This window comes from Denticeps clupeoides, chromosome 2 (assembly GCF_900700375.1).
Source record: "Denticeps clupeoides chromosome 2, fDenClu1.1, whole genome shotgun sequence".
Taxonomy (NCBI): domain Eukaryota; kingdom Metazoa; phylum Chordata; class Actinopteri; order Clupeiformes; family Denticipitidae; genus Denticeps; species Denticeps clupeoides.
This window is the reverse complement of record NC_041708.1, coordinates 18,356,243-18,375,644: the sequence shown is the minus strand read 5'-3', so window position 1 is coordinate 18,375,644 and position 19,402 is coordinate 18,356,243. Positions and strand designations below refer to the sequence as shown.

Below are 19,402 nucleotides of genomic sequence, written 5' to 3'. Positions count from 1 at the left end.
GTTTAGAAACAAATACTAATTTCCAACATAGCAGTTTTTCTTTTTTATGGTGATGATGAAGATGTGGCATACTTTGTTTAGTATTCATTAATTTTTTGCTTTAATCCTCTCCCTTCATAAGAAGACACATTTATCCCATGAGAAAACCAACACTGTAGATAATGGAAGCTTTGAGCCAGAGCACAGTCAACCATGAACTGAACTCGCTGAACCTGTTTTCATCGCTGCCAGTTGTTCGGGAGCCATTCAGAGTGTGTACTTCACCAGGGCATCAAATTAATTGCTCTAATTGGAGCTGTTTATGTGTACAAATCCTCTCACAATGCTGAGCAATATCCATGTTTTGCTAATAATGAGCGGCCTTTTCCACAGTGGTCCAACTTTAACAAATCATACATTAAAATAATATTGTCATATTCTCTTAAACCTTGCAGCAGTGAAAGTTATAAAAAAACATTAGTCACATTTGCTGATCTTGTTCTCAGTCCTTTGCTCTGTGAATTAAATGATTTTTTTTCTACTGTCTCGTCCAAATTGGACACCTTTTCTTCATTGTTGTGTAGGGTAGGGTGGTAGTAGCCTAGTGGGTTGCGCACTCGCCTATGAACCAGAAGACCCAGGTTCAAATCCCACTTACTACCATTGTGTCCTTGAGCAAGACATTTAACCCTAAGTTACTCCAGGGGGGACTGTCCCTGTAACTACTGATTGTAAGTCGCTCTGGATAAGAGCGTCTGATAAATGCTGTAAATGTGTCCATATTGGATACATGTGTTTTTTGCTTATTATTTAATGATATTACAATAGCAAACAACACTTTTACCGAGAGGAATGCGGCCTAAAATCCAGAGAGATGTTTGATGAGGAATGGCAGCCGTCGCTGGAACATGCCGCTGATGCTGCTGCCACACCCACTTTACTCTGACACGAGCCTGGCAAGCACGCAGGTTCCTAAAACGGCGCGACTCGCCGCGGGGCTCTCTCATCGACAGCGACGTGGCTTTATCCGGCGCCGACGTGGCTCCGGACCAGCGCGCCGTGCGGCGACAAAAGACGCGGCCGCGGCTCCTTCAATGCGCATGATACTGCGGTTGTAGCGCACCAGCACGCCACAACTCACCTTGAATCAATGTTGCCAGGTCTTGTGCTCATATCTGTTTTAGACGAAAAACCCGCACGAACATTAGATTAAATGCGCATTAAAAGGGTCAAGTTCGGATGCACCATGCAATACAAAATATTGTGTCGAAAGCTTTTTAAAATGATACTTTTTGTGTTATATTTTGTATTCAGATGTATACTTGCAAAATAAAGTTGTTGTGCCTGCGCTCTTTGTAAATAGTACAAAATCGCCAGCAGTGGCAAGACCTGTGTTCGCAATTTCCAAGTTTGTTGAGAGAAGCTACTTTGACGATAAAAGCGGCAACCTGGCAACCCTCAGTACTTTGACTGGGAAAGCGCCCGCTTCCCCGTTCCAGTCGTGGGGACGGGTTCGGACGGCTAGCCAATCCCCGCCCCGAAGCCCCAAAGTTGCGACCAATGAGAGTTGGGCGGGGGCGGGCCCGGTGGCTACATTCCCGCAGTTGGCTTGACTGGGCTCCGTTGTTGCAGGTGCTGCCGTCTCTCTCTCTCTCTCTCTCTCTCTCTCTCTCTCTCGGAGGAGGAGGAGGAGGAGGATGCTGCCGCTGCTGCTGGAGGAAGGACGGATGCGGGGAGGATGAGGGGAGCCGCCGCCGCGTGAACGAGCTGGACGCCGTGCGAATATGAGCGGTTTGACGGAAGGGGCACTTTGAGCTGTGTGGGGTTTTTTTGCAGGCTGGGGACAGTACTATGATTTGGTATGTGGCCACTTTGATAGCCAGCGTATTCAGCACCCGAGGAACGGCAGCTCAAGGTGAGATGAAGTGCAGCGTTCTGTCTCCTTTTTTTTTTTTTTTTTTAAACCGCACCCCCTCCTTTTTTATTTCGGGGTTCCATGCACCTGCGCTCACCCATCTTCCGTAGCGGCGTCGTCACCACGTTCTTAATTGATGGCAGAAAATGATGCTAGCGCGTCGGTGTTTGCAGGCGTGCAGCGTGCCCATGTCGGCCTGGCGCATGTCGGGATTTTGGAGCAGACGTGGGCATGCAGCAGTGCCGCCGCGCCATCCTGCCCCACTGTCTGCCGCTCCAGCATGCGTGTCCTCCTCCTCCTCCTCCTCCACTTTAACCGTGCTTCCGATTCCCTCTGGCTGTCGCCGAGCAGCGTGCGATCCGTTGTCGGGAGCTGCAAGTGTGTTCACAGGGAATCGGCCCCCCTCAGGCTGAACTGGCCACCGAGGGTTCGAGGGTGGGGGTATCCAGCTCCTGTTGATTACTCAATATGCCATGTCATTAATGGCAGGTACCACATAGCAAGTAGTAAGGAACGGAATGGGTTAATCCCAGACATGTGGGACAGGAGGCTGGGATCCTGCACACCCTCCCCGCCACAGCAGATCCACAGTGTCTGGTGTTGAGGTGTAGAAAGGTTCAGACATTGTGTTAAATGCAAAAAAAAAAAAAAAGCCACAGCAGAACTATAAAAAGAGTTTGTTTAACACAGCTTCCGTGATTTTGACACCCTCGGCGTGAACTGTTCCGTCTGAGACCGTCTCTGCAGCATCCGAGGGAGGTTTTTGGAGCCGTCAGCAGATGCTCGAGCTGCCGGCTGCTGTGGGCCTGAGCTGCAGAGCCTGCAGATGAGAACATGTGCTGAGCACCACAGCGGGCTGGTCGTCCGGGGAGAAAATTGATTCCATCACGGCGCATCAAGCTTTGATAGATTCAAATGGGAGGGAAAAAAGGGCTGCAAGTTATTCAAGCCGCACAGCGCAAAAGATCTAATTCTGTGATACCAACAGTCAAGGATATTAAGTATGCCAGAGGAGCAGAATTTTGAATTTATTTCTTTTTATTTATATTGCTGTGTGGATGATGAGTTATCCCCCCCCCCCCCCCCCCCAAAAAAAAAAAACAAAAAAAAAACAGTGATACATTTAAGTCTTTTTTTTTTCTTGATAGCCTGCAAAAATATGTTGGTGATAATGAAATAGATAGTCAGTATATAAAGTAGAATTTTAAACTAAATAACTGTAATTTTCAAACTTTTAAGTAAATACATAATTTTTTTTTTTTTTTTTGCAGATTGTGTTCATATAAAAATTCATTATTGTATCTTCTGCTCTTCCTTTTCTGTGACTGAGTGTGTGGGTTACAAATAATAGTTATTTTGGTTGCTGTTGATTAGTCAGTGGGTTTGCTGTTTCACTCTGGGGGTTTAATTTTTTTTACCTTTTCAACTCACATCTGCACACATGTGAATGTTACCCTGTTGTTTGGTACCTGCTTCAACATAATTTCCCCAAACCAATTTAATTACTGAATGAATCGCTTGGTAGATTTATTGCATGTATTTGTAACATTGACATGAAATTGATCACACCAAAAATACAAATGTCAGGGCAAAATGCATTACGAAAGATGTCCAATATGGAAGTGAAACTAGCAGCATTGGCCCGTCAATGAGTAAGAATACAATTTAAAGTGCTATAAGGTCCATTCAAGTTTCATTTGGAGTCCTGTTGGGTCCAAAATAAGTTTTCAAATATAAATTTGCATTCAATTAAGTCGAAAAATAAATAAGAATTATTATTTCAAATAGTAAACAAATAATTTAAATAAATTAAAATTAGTGTAGGGCACTAATCTGATTTACTATGTAGTTTAATGCAATAATTTGGGTGTCTTCTTTGGTTCAGAATGCAGTTTTTGCTGACAGTAGGAGCGCTACTGCCCCCCGGACTTCTTGTACTGCATTGCAGTTACAAATGAACACCATTGGAGACACGGTGGTGACGTAGAGCTGTGGCGTATAATCCATTTGCGCTGAAATGGATTAGATTCCATTTACATGGTTTTGTAATACGACATGTCAACAATTTTTAATCGACACTGTGAACTAATCAACTGATTGTTTTAGCCTTACTAGTGACAGGGTGTGTCTCGACCTGAGTCTGTGCCCTGGCAAGTGATGGTCTGACCTCTGGAAACTTTTGTGGTTCTGCTGTTAGCATGAAAAACTGTGTAAATGGGAAGGAACCCTGTGTATGAGTTTAGAAGGAGAATATAGGCCTGGGTGATGTGGCCTAAACATTTTTTTTAAACCTACACCCAATGTTTTTTAGTGCAATTCAGTCGGGAAACAGTGGGAAACGACCATTGGTTGCTGCTAGGCTCCTGAAGTGAAGTGAAGTGACGTGATTGTCACATGTGATACACAGCAGCACAGCACACGGTGCACACAGTGAATTTGTCCTCTGCATTTAACCCATCACCCTGAGTGAGCAGTGGGCAGCCATGACAGGCGTCCGGGGAGCAGTGTTAACCGCTAGGCCACCACTGCCCCAAACCTTAACCAATCAGTCAACTTATGCAGACAAGCTCTTCTTATGGCATCTAAACTGCCATAAGACTGTCTGCTCGTCCCAGAAGGAGCGGAGTCGTCCACTGTACAGTAACATTATGAAGCTTATGTAAATATTTTGGACCGTTTTAAATAAGATGACCTGAATCAGATTTTTTATTTTAGACATTGATGTAGAGGACAAATCTGGTTTTATAAATTAAATGAATGTGCCAGTTCCTGGAGAATGAGTGTGTGTGTGTGTGTGTGTGTGTGTGTGTGTGTGTGCATAGCGTGACTACTCACAAGGCAGGCACTTTGCCATCAGCACTTCCGGGCTCCACCCTCCAGGTCTCACCTTACATGGCGGACAGCAACACTCCATCAGCTGGGCCCCCACAACAGCAGTCAGGCCGTCTCCCCGGCTCCTGCCATTAAATATTCACCAGCCGGCTGCACTGGAGGAAGGCAGGGTGAGGGGCCTGGTGTACACACCAGTGTCACTTCCTTCTGTCCGTCAAGTAGGCCTGTAACAATGAGGACTGAGGCCGGAATTCATTCAGCTTGTGGTTCTACAAGACAGAACCGTTGGACGTTGTGCTGCACCTGATATGCTGATGTTATCAATAGATCACCCAGCCCTATAGTAATGAGCTGCACATTTTGGTGTGAAACAGCAACTTTCATTTCGTTGCCTCAACAAACAAAACAGACACGACAAAGATGCCAGTCAATACCAATCATAGCAATGGACCTAAATTCCATAGCCTATTTGTTTATTTAATACATATATAGCCTTTTTTGAGGCAGGTCTTCTAATGTCTTGGGACTGTTAAACCTGCCCTCATGGACGTGGACTTGGCCCTGATTCAGGTTCTTGCTTTTCTCTGTCCTGAGCTGTGCAATCTGCCGATATCTCATGTGATCACGCTGATAGCGGTTTTCATGCCGTTTTAGCCATATTCAGAATGTTGCAACATAACTTGCCTCATCAGACCAGGCAGAGTTTCCTCTTCTGAGCTGCTAGACGTAAGACTGTTTGGTCTCCTGCTGCCACAGCCAATGAGAATCAAGGTTCAAAAGTGTTCTACGGTCAGAGATGCTGTTCTGTGTTGGTTGTTAGAAGTGATTGGTGAAAAGGTCATCGGAGAGCTGCCACTCACTGGATCTGTTCTGATTTGGCCAGCTTTCTGTAAACTCTAGTGATGATGAGAGACTATCTCAGTGTCAGCAGGTTGTTCTTACCATGTTTACATGTGTGAATGCATTTCGCTGCTGCTATGTGATTGGATGATTTGTTTTAATGTATGAACAGGCGTATGAACATACAAGTGTATGCTGTCAAAATAAAACAAAATTGACATGAATTTATTTACATACAGACAAGTCAACTGTTACTGTACTGGTTACTGATAAATCCAATAAAATTGTTTTGTATAAATCATAACAGATTTTGATTGAGGTTATAAGATCATCAGTATCAGCAGGTTTAACTGGATTAGATTTTTGAAATGTTTTATGTTCATCTTGAGTACAGTGGCTAACGGGGATTGTACGAATTTACAAATCAGTGCTATTGAATTAATTGTCTTGAGGCTTGAAGAACATTGAGTGGTGCACCGCAAATCGAGTACAGCCTGTGTTCTGTATATAGAAACCAAACCTGTAGATAAATTTTGGCATGTGTTCATCAATCCACCAAAGGAGAATGAACTGTTCCAGTACAACAAGCCAGGCTGCTCACTATGCTGCCATTAAAATAACGAAAGCCACGACAGAGGGCTGTCTGGTGCTGACCTTTACGTGTTAAGCATTGAGCAGAGTCAGCCAGTAATTTACCCTGTGCCCTGATTTTTACCTTTTCTTGAACCATACAAAGAGAAGCTATAGCCAGACTTCCAAATACTCCTTGTCAATAATCACTCACTATCCATAACTGCTTAATCCACATCGGTGTTACTGGTGCCTGTGCCCATCCCGGGACATCCTGGGATCTGCCTGTATTTCTCAGCATTGAGGACACCATTGATCTGACCAAATCTCCCTACTCCATTTGTAGAAATGCAGCCCCAAAGAAGGAACCTCCACCATTCTTTAAATTTGCCTGCAGACACTCATTATTGTACTGCTCTCCAGGCCTTCAGCGAACAAGATGCCAAATATTTCTAATTTTGACTCTTCAGTCCAGAGCATCTGCTGCCATTTGTATGCTCCCCAGTCCTTATGTAGTATGTTTCCTGCATAGTTGAGTCACTTGGCCTTGTTCCCATGAAAGAAGGGTGACTTTTTGGAAGCAACACTTTCATGAACACCGCTTCTGATCATATGTCTCTGGACAGTAAATGTCCTAAACCCCCAGTCTGGTTTGAAATCTCTGTCTGGGAAAGACATTGCTCATGCAGCATAACTACCCTGTGTCTTGCTGCTGTGTTCAGTCTGGCCATGATGTCATGAAAAACCTCATGGTGTCATCCAAACCTCACCTTGGTAGCAGAGTTTGGCTGTTTTAACTCACATTGAGCATCATTAGCACTTGTTCTATATAAGAAGATCCCATCACCCTTAGGGAGCAGTGGGCAGCCATGACCGGTGCTCGGGGAGCAGTGTGTGGGGACAGTGGCACCTCAGTGGCACCTTGGCAGCTCGGGATTCGAATGGCAACCTTCTGATTACGGGTCCGTACCATACCCGCTAAACCACCACTGCCCAGGGGTATGATTGATCATACACCTGAATATAATCCTACAAAAAAGTTAACCTATAAGAAATTATGCTGGTTTGAAGGCAAGGGGTAGTGTTGGATTATTTGCATTTTGGTAGAGTTATTTAGATTTTTGAACGCATTCTTATTTAAAGCCCCTTTTTACACTTGCCTAAAACTTTCGCACAGCATGGTATATTTGATCCTTTGCAGATTTTAAATTAAAACAAATAGGGACACAGAGAAATTTATGGTGGAAACGGAAGCAGTGTTTTTTTCTTCATCATCAATAAAACTGGGTCATTCCTTTGCTCTGTCCTGGGGTGTGGAGCAAAGGAGGATTTTTTTCCATATCTTCCTCTAGCAGACAACTCATCGTTGCCGGATTCCGAGATATCACAGTGTGCAATGTTTGGAGACCCTGAACACTGCTTCCTATGCCTGTGATATCAGAGAAGAGTCTGGTTCAGAGCAGAAAGATCAACCAGCATGGTTTTCAACCAGCATGGAACACAATGTTGAGGTGAGAGCTGATGCAGAAATGACAGAACCATGCCATGGTCATCCCTGCAGTTTTGGATGAGGAATTGTTTTTGACCTCAAGGACATTTTTAGTCTCTGTGATTCTGAGAGGGATGGAAAATGGACCATTGTTTTTTTTTTACATGATAAACCTTTATGAAGCACTGTATATTCTTATTACAAATTTAAGAAATCTGCAGAACTGTAGCATAATGGACACTAATGTGCACCACAACAACGGAGACGTCATATTTTACTAGTTTTCTTTCTTTTGTGTGTGTATGCATAGTTCATTTAGAGAGAGAGCCAAAGTTGCCAAGTGGTTGGCGTGTGTCTTTATGTGTAATCATATTTAATGTGATTCTCATATGTGCATTGCTCTCTGACCAAAACGTTAGTGGCTCTCCTGACCCTATAGGCAGAACCGAGAGGAAGGGTCGTAGCCTCTGGCCTGCAGGTGACCTTCATAACCCCTGGCAGTGCAGGGATATCAGAAGTCCATAATGTTTTATGGAGCATATACAGCCCATTCCTTATCTCATTTTATGTGGAATTATGCCTCTGAACTTTCCAGGACTCCTGACCCACATTTTGGTGTGTAAGTAGGGGCAGAGGATTTTGGGTAAACGGGTTAAGCTGCAGCGTGGCAGTCATGTGCAGGGGCTTGCATGTGTGTACGCGTGTGCCCCTCTGGGTCATTAATTAGAGCTCAGCCACTGTGGGTCATTGCGTGATCAGTTTCTCTACTTTCTTCTGTATTTCAGTAGAAAGGCCCATGACCAGAAGACACTTTTACAAAAAAAATCATTGCAAATCACACATTATCAAATTGTGAATCTGCCATTAGCTAAGATAGGGAATACGATCTCGCCACGTCTCTTTGAGGAAAAGATGCAATGTAAAAAAAATGCAAATTTTTGTATGTTTCAAATGCATGCTTCAGGGAGGCTTATTTAAATGCACAAAGTCTCATAGCTTTTCTGTGGCAAGGTGTTCATTTTGGTGTATAATTGTTACAGTGGAGAATCTGCCTGTGATTTTCATAACTGACTATTTTAATGAGGTTTCCATGGCATTTGGCAGATGAAATTATCAGTGTGTACATTCAGCTACTGATTGACTGGGACCCAGGTTATGAATAGAGTGAGTCGAATTCACATAGACCTGCTTCCAGATCAGCACACCTGTCTTTTGTTTGTGGTAAAAAAAATGTGGTCCCAACTGGTGTGGCTGTAATATGAGCATTAATTGAGTTTTTCAGCACAGGAATAAATTGTTAGCAGGTCCCTTGGTGTCGAGTTTTCCTTCCAGTGAGGTGCTGAAGCTGTGAGCCAATAGGAGAAATCCATTGGCAGAGGGCCTTTTTTGCTGAGGCGGATTCGGATGGGTCAGTGGCAGGCGCCGATTGCTCACTGCCAGTCATGAAGCCTCACGAAGAGGCACAGATGGAGATGTGCCGGCACTGTTTAAACTGCCTTGCTTTCACCTGCTGGCATACATTAACAGTGAGAATTTCTCTGGAGAGCCCTACAGAAATGACTGTTTAATTCGGCTGAGTCGTGTTTAATTATCATGATGCTTTACAGCATGTCTGCTGGATAGCAGAGGTCATTTCTTTAACTTATTATACGTAAGTGGAAAAAGTTATGGAAAATAATCACATCATTATGTCACGGCAGAGAGACAGGGCAGGCAAAAAAAAGGACACATGCGCATGACTACTCACAGGACAGGGGATTTTACTTGGAACAACTCACAATACCAGGACAGGATCCAGCGACAAACATCCATGCAAAGACCCAGCAAAAACTAGATAATAGAGGACAACATACACACACACACACACACACACACACACACATATACACACATATCAGGTGCACATGCTTAGGTCAATCGGGACGACAATGATGACAACACTAATCTCCGGTCCGGAATGCCGGACACATATTTGAGTGTCATGATCCGGGACATTACTTTTTGCTATTGCATACATTTGGTCTTGTGCTCCCTGAATACCTGATTGTGTTCATCTGTGATTACTAGTTTAAATGTATCCTTGCATTGTCCCGTGAATGTCTAGTGTGTATGGCGCAGTGTTTAATTGATTAAAACCTGCATTTTCGTTTTATGTGTTTGAGAATCACACAGAAATCTTAAACTGCAGACTTTAGCAGAGAGACATGGAAAGTCATGAAAACTGCAGTGTTACCAATTACATAGATGCTTCAGTAAATTGTCTTCATTAACGTTGTTTCATTATTCTTAAATTATATTTTGAGACACTGTTTCATTATTACCTATACTTATTTTAGGTAAAATAATCAGTTGTATTTCTTGAACTACATAAAGGACTGCACTACAACTGCAGTTGATATGAAAAGGTGAAACAAATGTTTAACAAAACAAAACCTCAAGTTTGAGATTGTTTAATCATTTTAAGGTAAAAAGATTTTACTGATGGAAGGAACATAATTTGACCGATGTGAGAAATATTGGAATCATCTATTTTTTTTTCCTTTTTTTTGCCATGTATTTCTATATATCTTGTGAGAGTAATGCCCCCCACTGTTCTGCAGGTGCCCACGGAGTGAGAGAGGAGCCCCAGTTTGTGACGGCACGAGCTGGAGAGAGTGTCATACTGGGATGCGATGTGACCCACCCACTGAATGGCCAGCAGACACCCTACGTGGTGGAGTGGTTTAAGTTTGGAGTGCCTATCCCTTTCTTCATCAACTTCCGCTTCTATCCACCTCATGTGGACCCTGAGTATGCTGGTGAGAATAACACATTAATCTCTGTTTCTTTATATGTAAAAACATGTATCGCTAAATGCCACAAACAAAACACTGTAAAAGCGATAAGACAAGGGGACAGTGAATTTACACTGTTATACAAGCTGTACTACACATTGTATTAAAATCTTCAGTATTGTTGGTGCAAACATCATGCTGCTTAATCACCTTCAAAATCCAAAAGTTCCTGGCTTGTTCAAGGGAATCTGTCCATAAAACATAAAAAGAAAGTTATGTCGCATTCACGGAGAGCCCTGTGCAGTTGGTTATCAGTGGTTATAATTGGTACAACATAGCAGTGCAGGAGATATATCTTCTACAGACCTAAAAGCAAAAGCAATAATTAAACACAGCATAAAGGCCACACTAAAAACGACAGAATTAAATAGCTATGAGTTTTCATACTGTTTGTTGACAGTGAAGTGAAACACAGCACACGGTGACACAAAAGAGAGAGCAAAAGACAAAGAGAGCATCTGGAAATGGTGCTCCATCCAACAAGACCAGGAAGAGGGTTAAGTGGGGTTCAGAACACACCCACGAATCAGTGCTTTAATTGACTGAGCAGTGGGCAGCCATGGGAGCAGAGTGTGGGGGGGACGGTGCTTTGCTCAGTGGCACCTCAGTGGCGCCTTGGCAGCTCTGGATTCGAACCGGCAACCTTCCAATGCCGGTTCTGCTTCCTTACCAGCTTGGCCGCCACAACCCAAAACAATAATAACTATAGCAATTTAGAAACTGTACAACACAGTGTCTGTGTTATATAAAATTATAAAATTAACTAAAACAAAATGCAAAAATGCATTTAGTTATTAGTAACACTGCTGTATTTGTCTGCGGCAAACATTGTCAAAAAATATTCACAATTTTTTTTGCCAATGTCTTGGTATGATTTTGTTTTCAGTCTTAACCTTAAGTCTTCTGGCTAAATATTTGTGAATTGAATTATTATTTTTTTTATATTGGACATGGTGATCTTAAAAACACGAGATTAGTGACCATTAGTGTTTGATTTACTTTTTACATAATTCTAGACCCACTTAAAAATTTGCTTTTGACGCCCCCATATTTGAGACAATGCCCACCTGTGTCGACTCAGCAGTTAATCCCTATGATATGCAAATGAAGACAAGTAAAACAGTTCCTGGCCGCTGCAACCCACTGGATGTGTTTCCGGTTGAGGCGGGGCTTTCGCACACACCAACGCAATATAAACGCACTGTCAGTGCCGAATCTGGACCACATGCCCGATCGGTTCTGCGCAACGTTTAGGCTTGGCTCCCTGGAACACCGAAGTCCTCTGAAAATTACGAAATTCGACTTTTTGTGCTAAGTTTAGAGCGGAACACAATACACAAACTATTTTTTATGAATTAAAGGAATAACTTTTGTAAGAACATGTGTGATTCCCACTTACAGGCAATAAGTCAAATAAGAAATCGAACTAGTGCGAGCCAGTCATGCAACCAATCAGCTGATTAAAAATGTGGTTTTATTATCATGGTTCCAGTTCATTATGCTAGTGGGCACAACTTTTTTTTGTATTCCAGGTCTCCCCAATGTTTACTTATTTGATACGTTTTTTTTATGTTGGTCAAACGTGAAGCACTTTTATTTTACAAATGAAACAATGTGTAATATTGTGAAATAGGTCTTTGCATGAAATGCATACATTATTTACATGTAAATAGTTTACAAAAGCAAAGAGTAAATGCCCAAGCATTTTGTTGATTAAATGTGGTTTGTCATTTTGAAAGTTATTTTTTTCCCACTCCATAATCACATAGTTTTTATGTGAATAAATATGGGACACATGAAATTCAGAAGAATTAAAATGGAAAAAAATTGATTTCATAGGGGAATTTTTATCTTTAGTACCATCCATGTGGATGCAGGACCCAAGGTCTCCCAGCAGAATATTCTTCAGAACATCTTCCCATAATGCATCCTGTTTCTGTCTAGGAACAATGATTAGTCTCTAGACTAATGATGCACACACACACATAGCCACCCTAATCATCTACGAGAAGACCAAGACATTAGTTATGCTTGTCTGTTTTCCTGCTTCACCAACTTCGGTAACTCACCTAAAATATCCACCCCTTCACAGGGGCCATCATAACCAGTTAATTATTGTTATTGTCTTCACCTTCAGTGGTTAGTAAGTAAAATTACAATAAATCACATGACAAACATTTCCCTTAACCAGGAACGTAATGATTTCGGCATGATCAGGTTCCCAGTTAAGGGAATGACCCGTCCACGTGACCCGGTAAATGCGGAAGGAACTAGTGAAACATAACACTGTTACTGTCGGTGTGTGTATGTGTGTGTATATTCATGTTAACTAAACATTTCTCAAAACACTCAACACAATAAATAATTCTTACATTACAACCTATTAATGTGGCTCTCTGCAGTCCTACTGCAACACGCAACCTGGAACTGCATCAAAAGGCCTTTTGCTTGTGACAAGTGCTCCAGGATCCACTTAATTGGCAATGCAGGTTGATGGCAGATCGAAATCTCACAGTGCATTCCACCCCATTACTGAGACAATGACAAGCATGTGCATTTCAGCTCTGAATGTGCTCTGGGTGTGCCTATCAGAGGAGCCACTGCTGGTGTTGCGGGCTTCAGATTCAGCAGTCTGCCTCTTCCCATAATCCCTACATAGATAAAGATATATACCCAGAGCTGTGGAGGTGAAAGGGTGCAGCTTAACACCACACCAGCCTAATGAACACAAAGGCACAACATTATGGCTCATTAGTAAGTCCCCTGGGCCAGGCGTGCTTCTCGCAAGAAGAGCAGTTTAACACTGTGGTGAAGCTTCCATGTATTCCCATATCTTCTAAAATAAAGAACACAGAATACAGAGGAATGTGTTAATAAGTTGTTCCAAATACAACTTGAAACCAAAACCCTGGCCTTAAGACCACAATACAAAAAGAACCCTAGAGAGCATATGTGTGTGTGTGTGTGTGTGTTGGGGGGGTATAAGTGTACATGGCCAATATGCACACACACAGGCCTGACTCCAGTTACACCTCTGCAGCTCACCACCAAATGAAGCTTACTCACTGCAGCAGTGTTGCGCTTGTTGATTGGCTGTGGACTAGTCCCTTGACTCCTCCAGGCATTCAGCTGCAGGAACTAGAAATGTAATATATGTTGGAGGGGGCTCATCTCTTATTATGTTTAAACTAAACCTTTCATTTTCTTCCCAGACTTGACATCAGCGTAAATTTTAACCCTGAGCCTGCTGTATGCCGCTGCCCTCTATCATGTAATATCTGTTGCAAAAATAGACTTTTTTTTTGTTGCGGCTGTATTTATTTTCATATTGTATTGACTTTCTGCTCTTCTCTCTCTGGCGGATGACCAGGGTCCCATTACAAATAATATCTTGCTGGAGTCATTTTCTAGTTACTCTTAATTTGTCCATCTGAGCATGGAGTTGTCAGATGGCTCTAAAACAGCTAGTAATGATACATGCAGTAATTCATGAGGTATGGCAAAGGAATCTTCTTTTTTTTGTTGGGGGGGCAGCTAGAATAATATTATATGTGCATCTTCTTGCAAAAGAATAGCACTGATAATACACACAACTATATACAAATTAAGAGAAGGAAACCACACACATACAAACACACGGGCAGAGGAGGGTACACATAGAAGGGAGAGACAACACTAACTACAACAGAAAATTTACCTTTGAACAAACACCAGTGTTTTTAAAGCCTCCACTTGGTATTGCAAGTTAAGAATGTAGCAGACAGCAAGTCCTGTGGTGAAGCTTGGCTGGACACGTGGTTTTCAATGCTGATCATCCATTGTCCAATGGTCACTTTGTCACCAAAAACTGATGAAGACAATAATTAGTTAATGTCCCAAAACTGCAGGACCTATCTGAGCATTTGGAGGGTTTTGGAATTGATGGAGGTCTGAGCAAGAATTTTTACTATATTAATTTCATTAAGTTATACTAATGCAAATCCTTACTTTCTACATCCTTCTACTCCTGATATAGAACTGATATCGAAAGTAGTTTGACTAAATCAGAGAGAATGAGTTAGAGTGGGGTAATATCCTGAGGAAGTTAAGTAGGATTTTGAGTGTGAAGCTTACACAGCAATGTCAGTCGTGGTCTGACTGGGAGGGTCAGGGTATGCTCAACATCAAGCAACAGTGGCAGACATCTATATTCCAAAGAAAATGAAATCTATACTATCATAGCACACACCAGAACTAGCAACACTAGATTGATTTATAATTACCCATTTTGAATGACTCAAGAAGTTTCCTTTGCTGTATAACAGGCAACAAGTTGCTTGAGCTCTTCAGTTGATTCCACACCTAAGCCTTCAGGAGTAGTAATCATCTGTTGCTGAATGTGCTCAGAAAAGCTGGGGAAAGCCTGAGGATGGTAACCTTTATTTCATGTCGGATGGATGACTTGATTCTAAAATGCGGAGACTGAATGGTCAAGAGGTATCAAAGACATTCCACAAAGAATGTATTCATGCAGTGGGTAATAATCAACCAGCTGCCCATGACTGACACTGCAGTAGGCATCCTGCATGATGTAGGGTGACAGGCTGTATGTCTAGCTTAGATTAATGCTTGATATATTTTGGTGATTAAGTACACTGCTGAATTCCTATAAACGATAGCCTTTTTGATTTTTTTTTCAACTACAAGACCATCATCATTACAACCTAACACAAAAAACATGTTGCTTGTATATGTTGTCCCTTGTAATGTCACATCATGACATTATCTTATTGTTTTAGCCTTTATTCTTTCTTGCACATTGCTTGATGTAAGAATGCTTACTTTGTTGAGGGTTTCTGCTTCTTGCAGCAGAAATATTAAAATGTAAACTCACAGCTATAAAAATATAATGGGATTAACAGTTGATCACACGACAATACCATACTTCCTTGTAGGATTACTGTTCATTTTACAGCAGCATATGCTCAATGTCATTTCTAACTTAAAAAAAGGTAATTCCCTGTATTTAGAGACAACAGTGCAATGCTGTTGAAAATCCATTTTATTTTTCCACAAATATTTTAGAGTGCTTGAGAGGGTTATGTCAGGAAGATCATTTGGCATAAAAATTTATGAGGACAACCAGATTGATTGAGTTTCTGTGGTGACCCCTAATGGGAGCAGCTCAAGGGAGACAATGATTGTGCTGTCCAGGTTGACTTTGCACATTTCTGAAACGACATGTCTTCACAATGCTGAGAGAAAAATAACAAAAACTACACAAGTGGTGCATTGTTAAACAATATATGTACAATAAACAAAATCTGTACATTATAGAAATGATATGGACACAGGTATGCAGTCAAAGTGTATATATACATATAGTTGAGGCCAACATTAGGACTTCTTAATGTGTGCAGTGTTGATGAAACTTGATATAATCAAACATTCACCAGTGCTATTTAGTAGCTTTTGGTAAAGTTTTAGTCTTGCATTATATCAAATATAAATGTTTCCTTTCAAAACACACCTACAGTTATTAACCAATCAGCTTTAAAACCACGCCTGTGCAATTAATTGGATTCATAACAAGATTTAATCAGAATGAAAAGACTCCAAGGAACAGGGAACTTGAACACATTAGAGGGACTACTGTCACTCACCATGCCAAAGACAAAGGAACTCATTCTGGAGCTCAGAAAGAAGATAGTAGAGGCTTATGTTTGGCGAATAACGGGAGAATCCTTCAACCCTATTAACACTGTTCCCACTGTTAAACATGGTGGTGGGAGCATCATGCTGTGGGGCTGTTTTGCAGCCTTATGGGAATCTTTTCAGGTGCATGGCTTCATGAAAAAATTGTTGACATTTTTAGGGAGAATATGCTCGTAGTCCAGGCTTAGGTCATCGCTGTCTTCCAACAAGACAATGACCACCCAAAGCATACATCAAAATTAGTTCCTCAAGGATATCATAGAGCCCAGGCCTCAATCCTCAAACCCCACAAAGTGAATGTCCATGCTCAGAGTCAGTGCAATTTGGACCAGCTAGAACAATTTGCAATGAAAGAATGGGCTAAAATCCCTCAGGAGACCTGTGTCAACCTAGTAAAGAACTACTCTAAGAGATTGGAGTCAGTAGTGGCTCAGAAAGGGTACACTACTGACTAATAATACCAGGGGGCTAATCATTTTGGATGTCTCTTTTTTGTTTGCATTTTTGATTCAAGGAGCAGTGGTTTGCCTAGCGGGTAAGGAAATGGTCGGTAATCGGAATGTTGCCCGAGCTGCCAAGGTGCCACTGAGGTGCCACTGAGCAAAGCACCGTCCCCACACGCTGCTCCTTGGGCACCTGTCATGGCTGCCCACTGCTCACCAAGGGTTATGGTTAAATGCTGAGGACACATTTCGTTTGGTCACAGTGTGCTGTTCTGCAGTGTACAATCAAATTAAATAAATAAAATGTATAGAGTATTTGTTTCCAAATTATGGTCATTTTCATGGTTAAATAAAGAGAGCTTTGTAATAAGGGGGGCTAATAATTTTGGCCTCAACTGTACATACATGTACATATATATAGATACATATGTGTGTTTTTTTTAAACCGTGTGTACAAGAAACAACCAATTTTACCACGAAAATAAATTTAGGATTTACTGTTGCTGACCTCTTTGTTGAATGGGGTGTCAGTTTTGCATTCATCTGTCATATTGGTGTTTTGTGCTATTCTCAACACAAGTAATAGGACTGTAAGTGAGGTTAACATGCAAATCTGTAAATCAGTTCTTTCCTCCGTTTAGGAAGAGCCAATTTGCATGGCAAAGCATCACTTCAGATTGACCAGGTGCGCTCTGAGGACCAGGGCTGGTACGAGTGCCGGGTCCTGATGCTGGAGCAGCAATACGACACCTTCCACAACGGCAGCTGGGTGCATCTGACCGTCAATGGTAATCAATAACTGTTACAAACCCTACATCTTTATTATGTGTTTTTTAAAGCACACTTAAGTACAGACAGTGCCTGTAATATTGGCGTTTTGTGACAGGAAATATCTTTTAAGGGTGGAAGTGCACTGTGAATAATGTATATCTGACTCCTGTGATCATGAAAAATAAGTACACAGTAAATGTTTTTCATAACTGAAAACATGTGGAGGCTGGCATCTAAGGGTGCTTTCACAACTACAGGCTTTACTACACTCAGCTTTGTTTCCCCCGTTGGTGTGGTTCATTTCGTCTGGTGTGAACACAGTAATCGCACTCAGATGTCTGAGTCTGTCATGAAAGGTCTGTCTTGGAATTTGTACCTGCAACCTTTTGAATGCAACCTTTTGTGACCACTACCCAAAGAAGAATCTGGAAAAGTTAAATGAAATAATGAAAATGACACAATGTTCAAAACTCAAAGACCTATTCGGACCAAAGCAAACGTACTAAGTAGTTTTTTCATTCAGTAGGTTATATACAAACAGCATTTAGCCATTTAGCTCAAAATTATGAGTGGTGTGTCTCAGTGGGCTTTGACAGGCACTCACAGTTGAAACCTCCCACACTTTGAGAAAAGAAAGGAAGAAACCTTGGGAAGGAGTGAATCAGAAAGACACCACCTTCCAGGGTAGAGCGAGTGTGCAATAGGTGTCAGAGCTTGTTTGTATTTAATTAGTCCAAAAATATTCCAAGGTAAGTATTAAAAGATTTATGATTTACAGATTTATGAAGAATTATACAGAATTTTTGAAGTTGTTGTTAAATGTCTACTATACACAGTGTTGGGAAGGTTACTTTTAAAATGTATTCCGTTACAGATTACAGAATACAGGCCCCAAAATGTAGTTTGTAACGTATTCCGTTAAGTTACTCAATGTGAGTAATGTATTCTGAATACTTTGGATTACTTAATATATTGTCATGCTTTTTTACAACTACATGAATGTAGCAATCACAGATAATAAAAAAGCCCTGTTTATCCTTAACCATTTCTTTATTTATGAAGCTGAAAAGTGGAAGAGTATTAGACAAACATAAAATATGCCATTGAAATGTATTTACTGTTATGGTCACCAACATATTCCATCACTTAGTTAAACTAAAAAGTAGCCTTGCACAAGGAAAAAAAGGGAAATGCAATCAGTAGCTTACAATTCAGTCCGACTTTTTTTCTGTAAAAGTGAAGTGATTGTCATTGTGAAACACTGCAGCACAGCACGGTGACACAATGAAATGTGTCCTCTGCATTTATCCCATCACCCTTGGTGAGCAGTGGGCAGCCATGACAGGCACCCGGGGAGCAGTGTGTGGGGACGGTGCTTTGCTCAGTGGCATCTCAGTGGCACCCTGGCAGATCGGGATTCGAACCGGCAACCTTCTGATTACCACTGTTCAGCCTCTGTGTTAGGTGTGAACAGTGCAGGCTGCTGTATTCTTATCACGGTGTGTGTGTCGGCCCCTGCTGACAGAGCTGGTGAATTTGAATAGGGCTCATGAAACGCGTGAGGGTGTTATATCCCTTATCTTGAGCCTTTCTACAGCCTAGCACTGCAAGCTGCACTCATCACAAGTGGCTCTAGAGTGGAAAGGCACCTATTTGGGTCTGTGTGTTGCCTTTTTCCTGGAAACATGCACACAACTGTCATTTATCCACCCAACTAGTGGGCAGAAAGTGGGCCAGATTAGTCGTGACCGGGTGATGCTGGTGCTAATCTCCACTCTCTCCAGGGGACAGCCGACACGTGGGCCAGAGGCTAGGCTTGAGCTTCTCACACCAGACCTCCATATGAACACTCACAATTAACAGCTACAACTGCAAAACTGCTTTATTAGATTACCACACTCTAGAAATCATTTGTTATAATTAGTATGGGGCCAAGCGATCAGCACTAATATGCCAGAGATATTTGTTCTTTAAATTGTATGTGCTTGGCAATGTGGGGCTTATGCATATTCAGATGAGAAAACAATGACACAGG

General features: G+C 41.8%; 1 protein-coding gene across 4 annotated transcripts in view; it reads left to right on the top strand.

Moving 5' to 3' along the window:
• Positions 1–1,662: 1,662 nt before the first annotated feature.
• The window catches only part of igsf9ba (immunoglobulin superfamily, member 9Ba), a 57,400-nt gene continuing 39,660 nt past the window's right edge, over positions 1,663–19,402 (top strand). For all 4 annotated transcript variants that reach the window (XM_028970027.1, XM_028970028.1, XM_028970026.1 and 1 more), the window contains exons 1-3: positions 1,663–1,894; positions 10,226–10,423; positions 17,238–17,384. In XM_028970027.1, the coding sequence (XP_028825860.1) occupies positions 1,831–1,894; positions 10,226–10,423; positions 17,238–17,384 (409 nt within the window). In that variant the 5' untranslated portion in view covers positions 1,663–1,830. The remainder of the gene's footprint in view (positions 1,895–10,225; positions 10,424–17,237; positions 17,385–19,402) is intronic.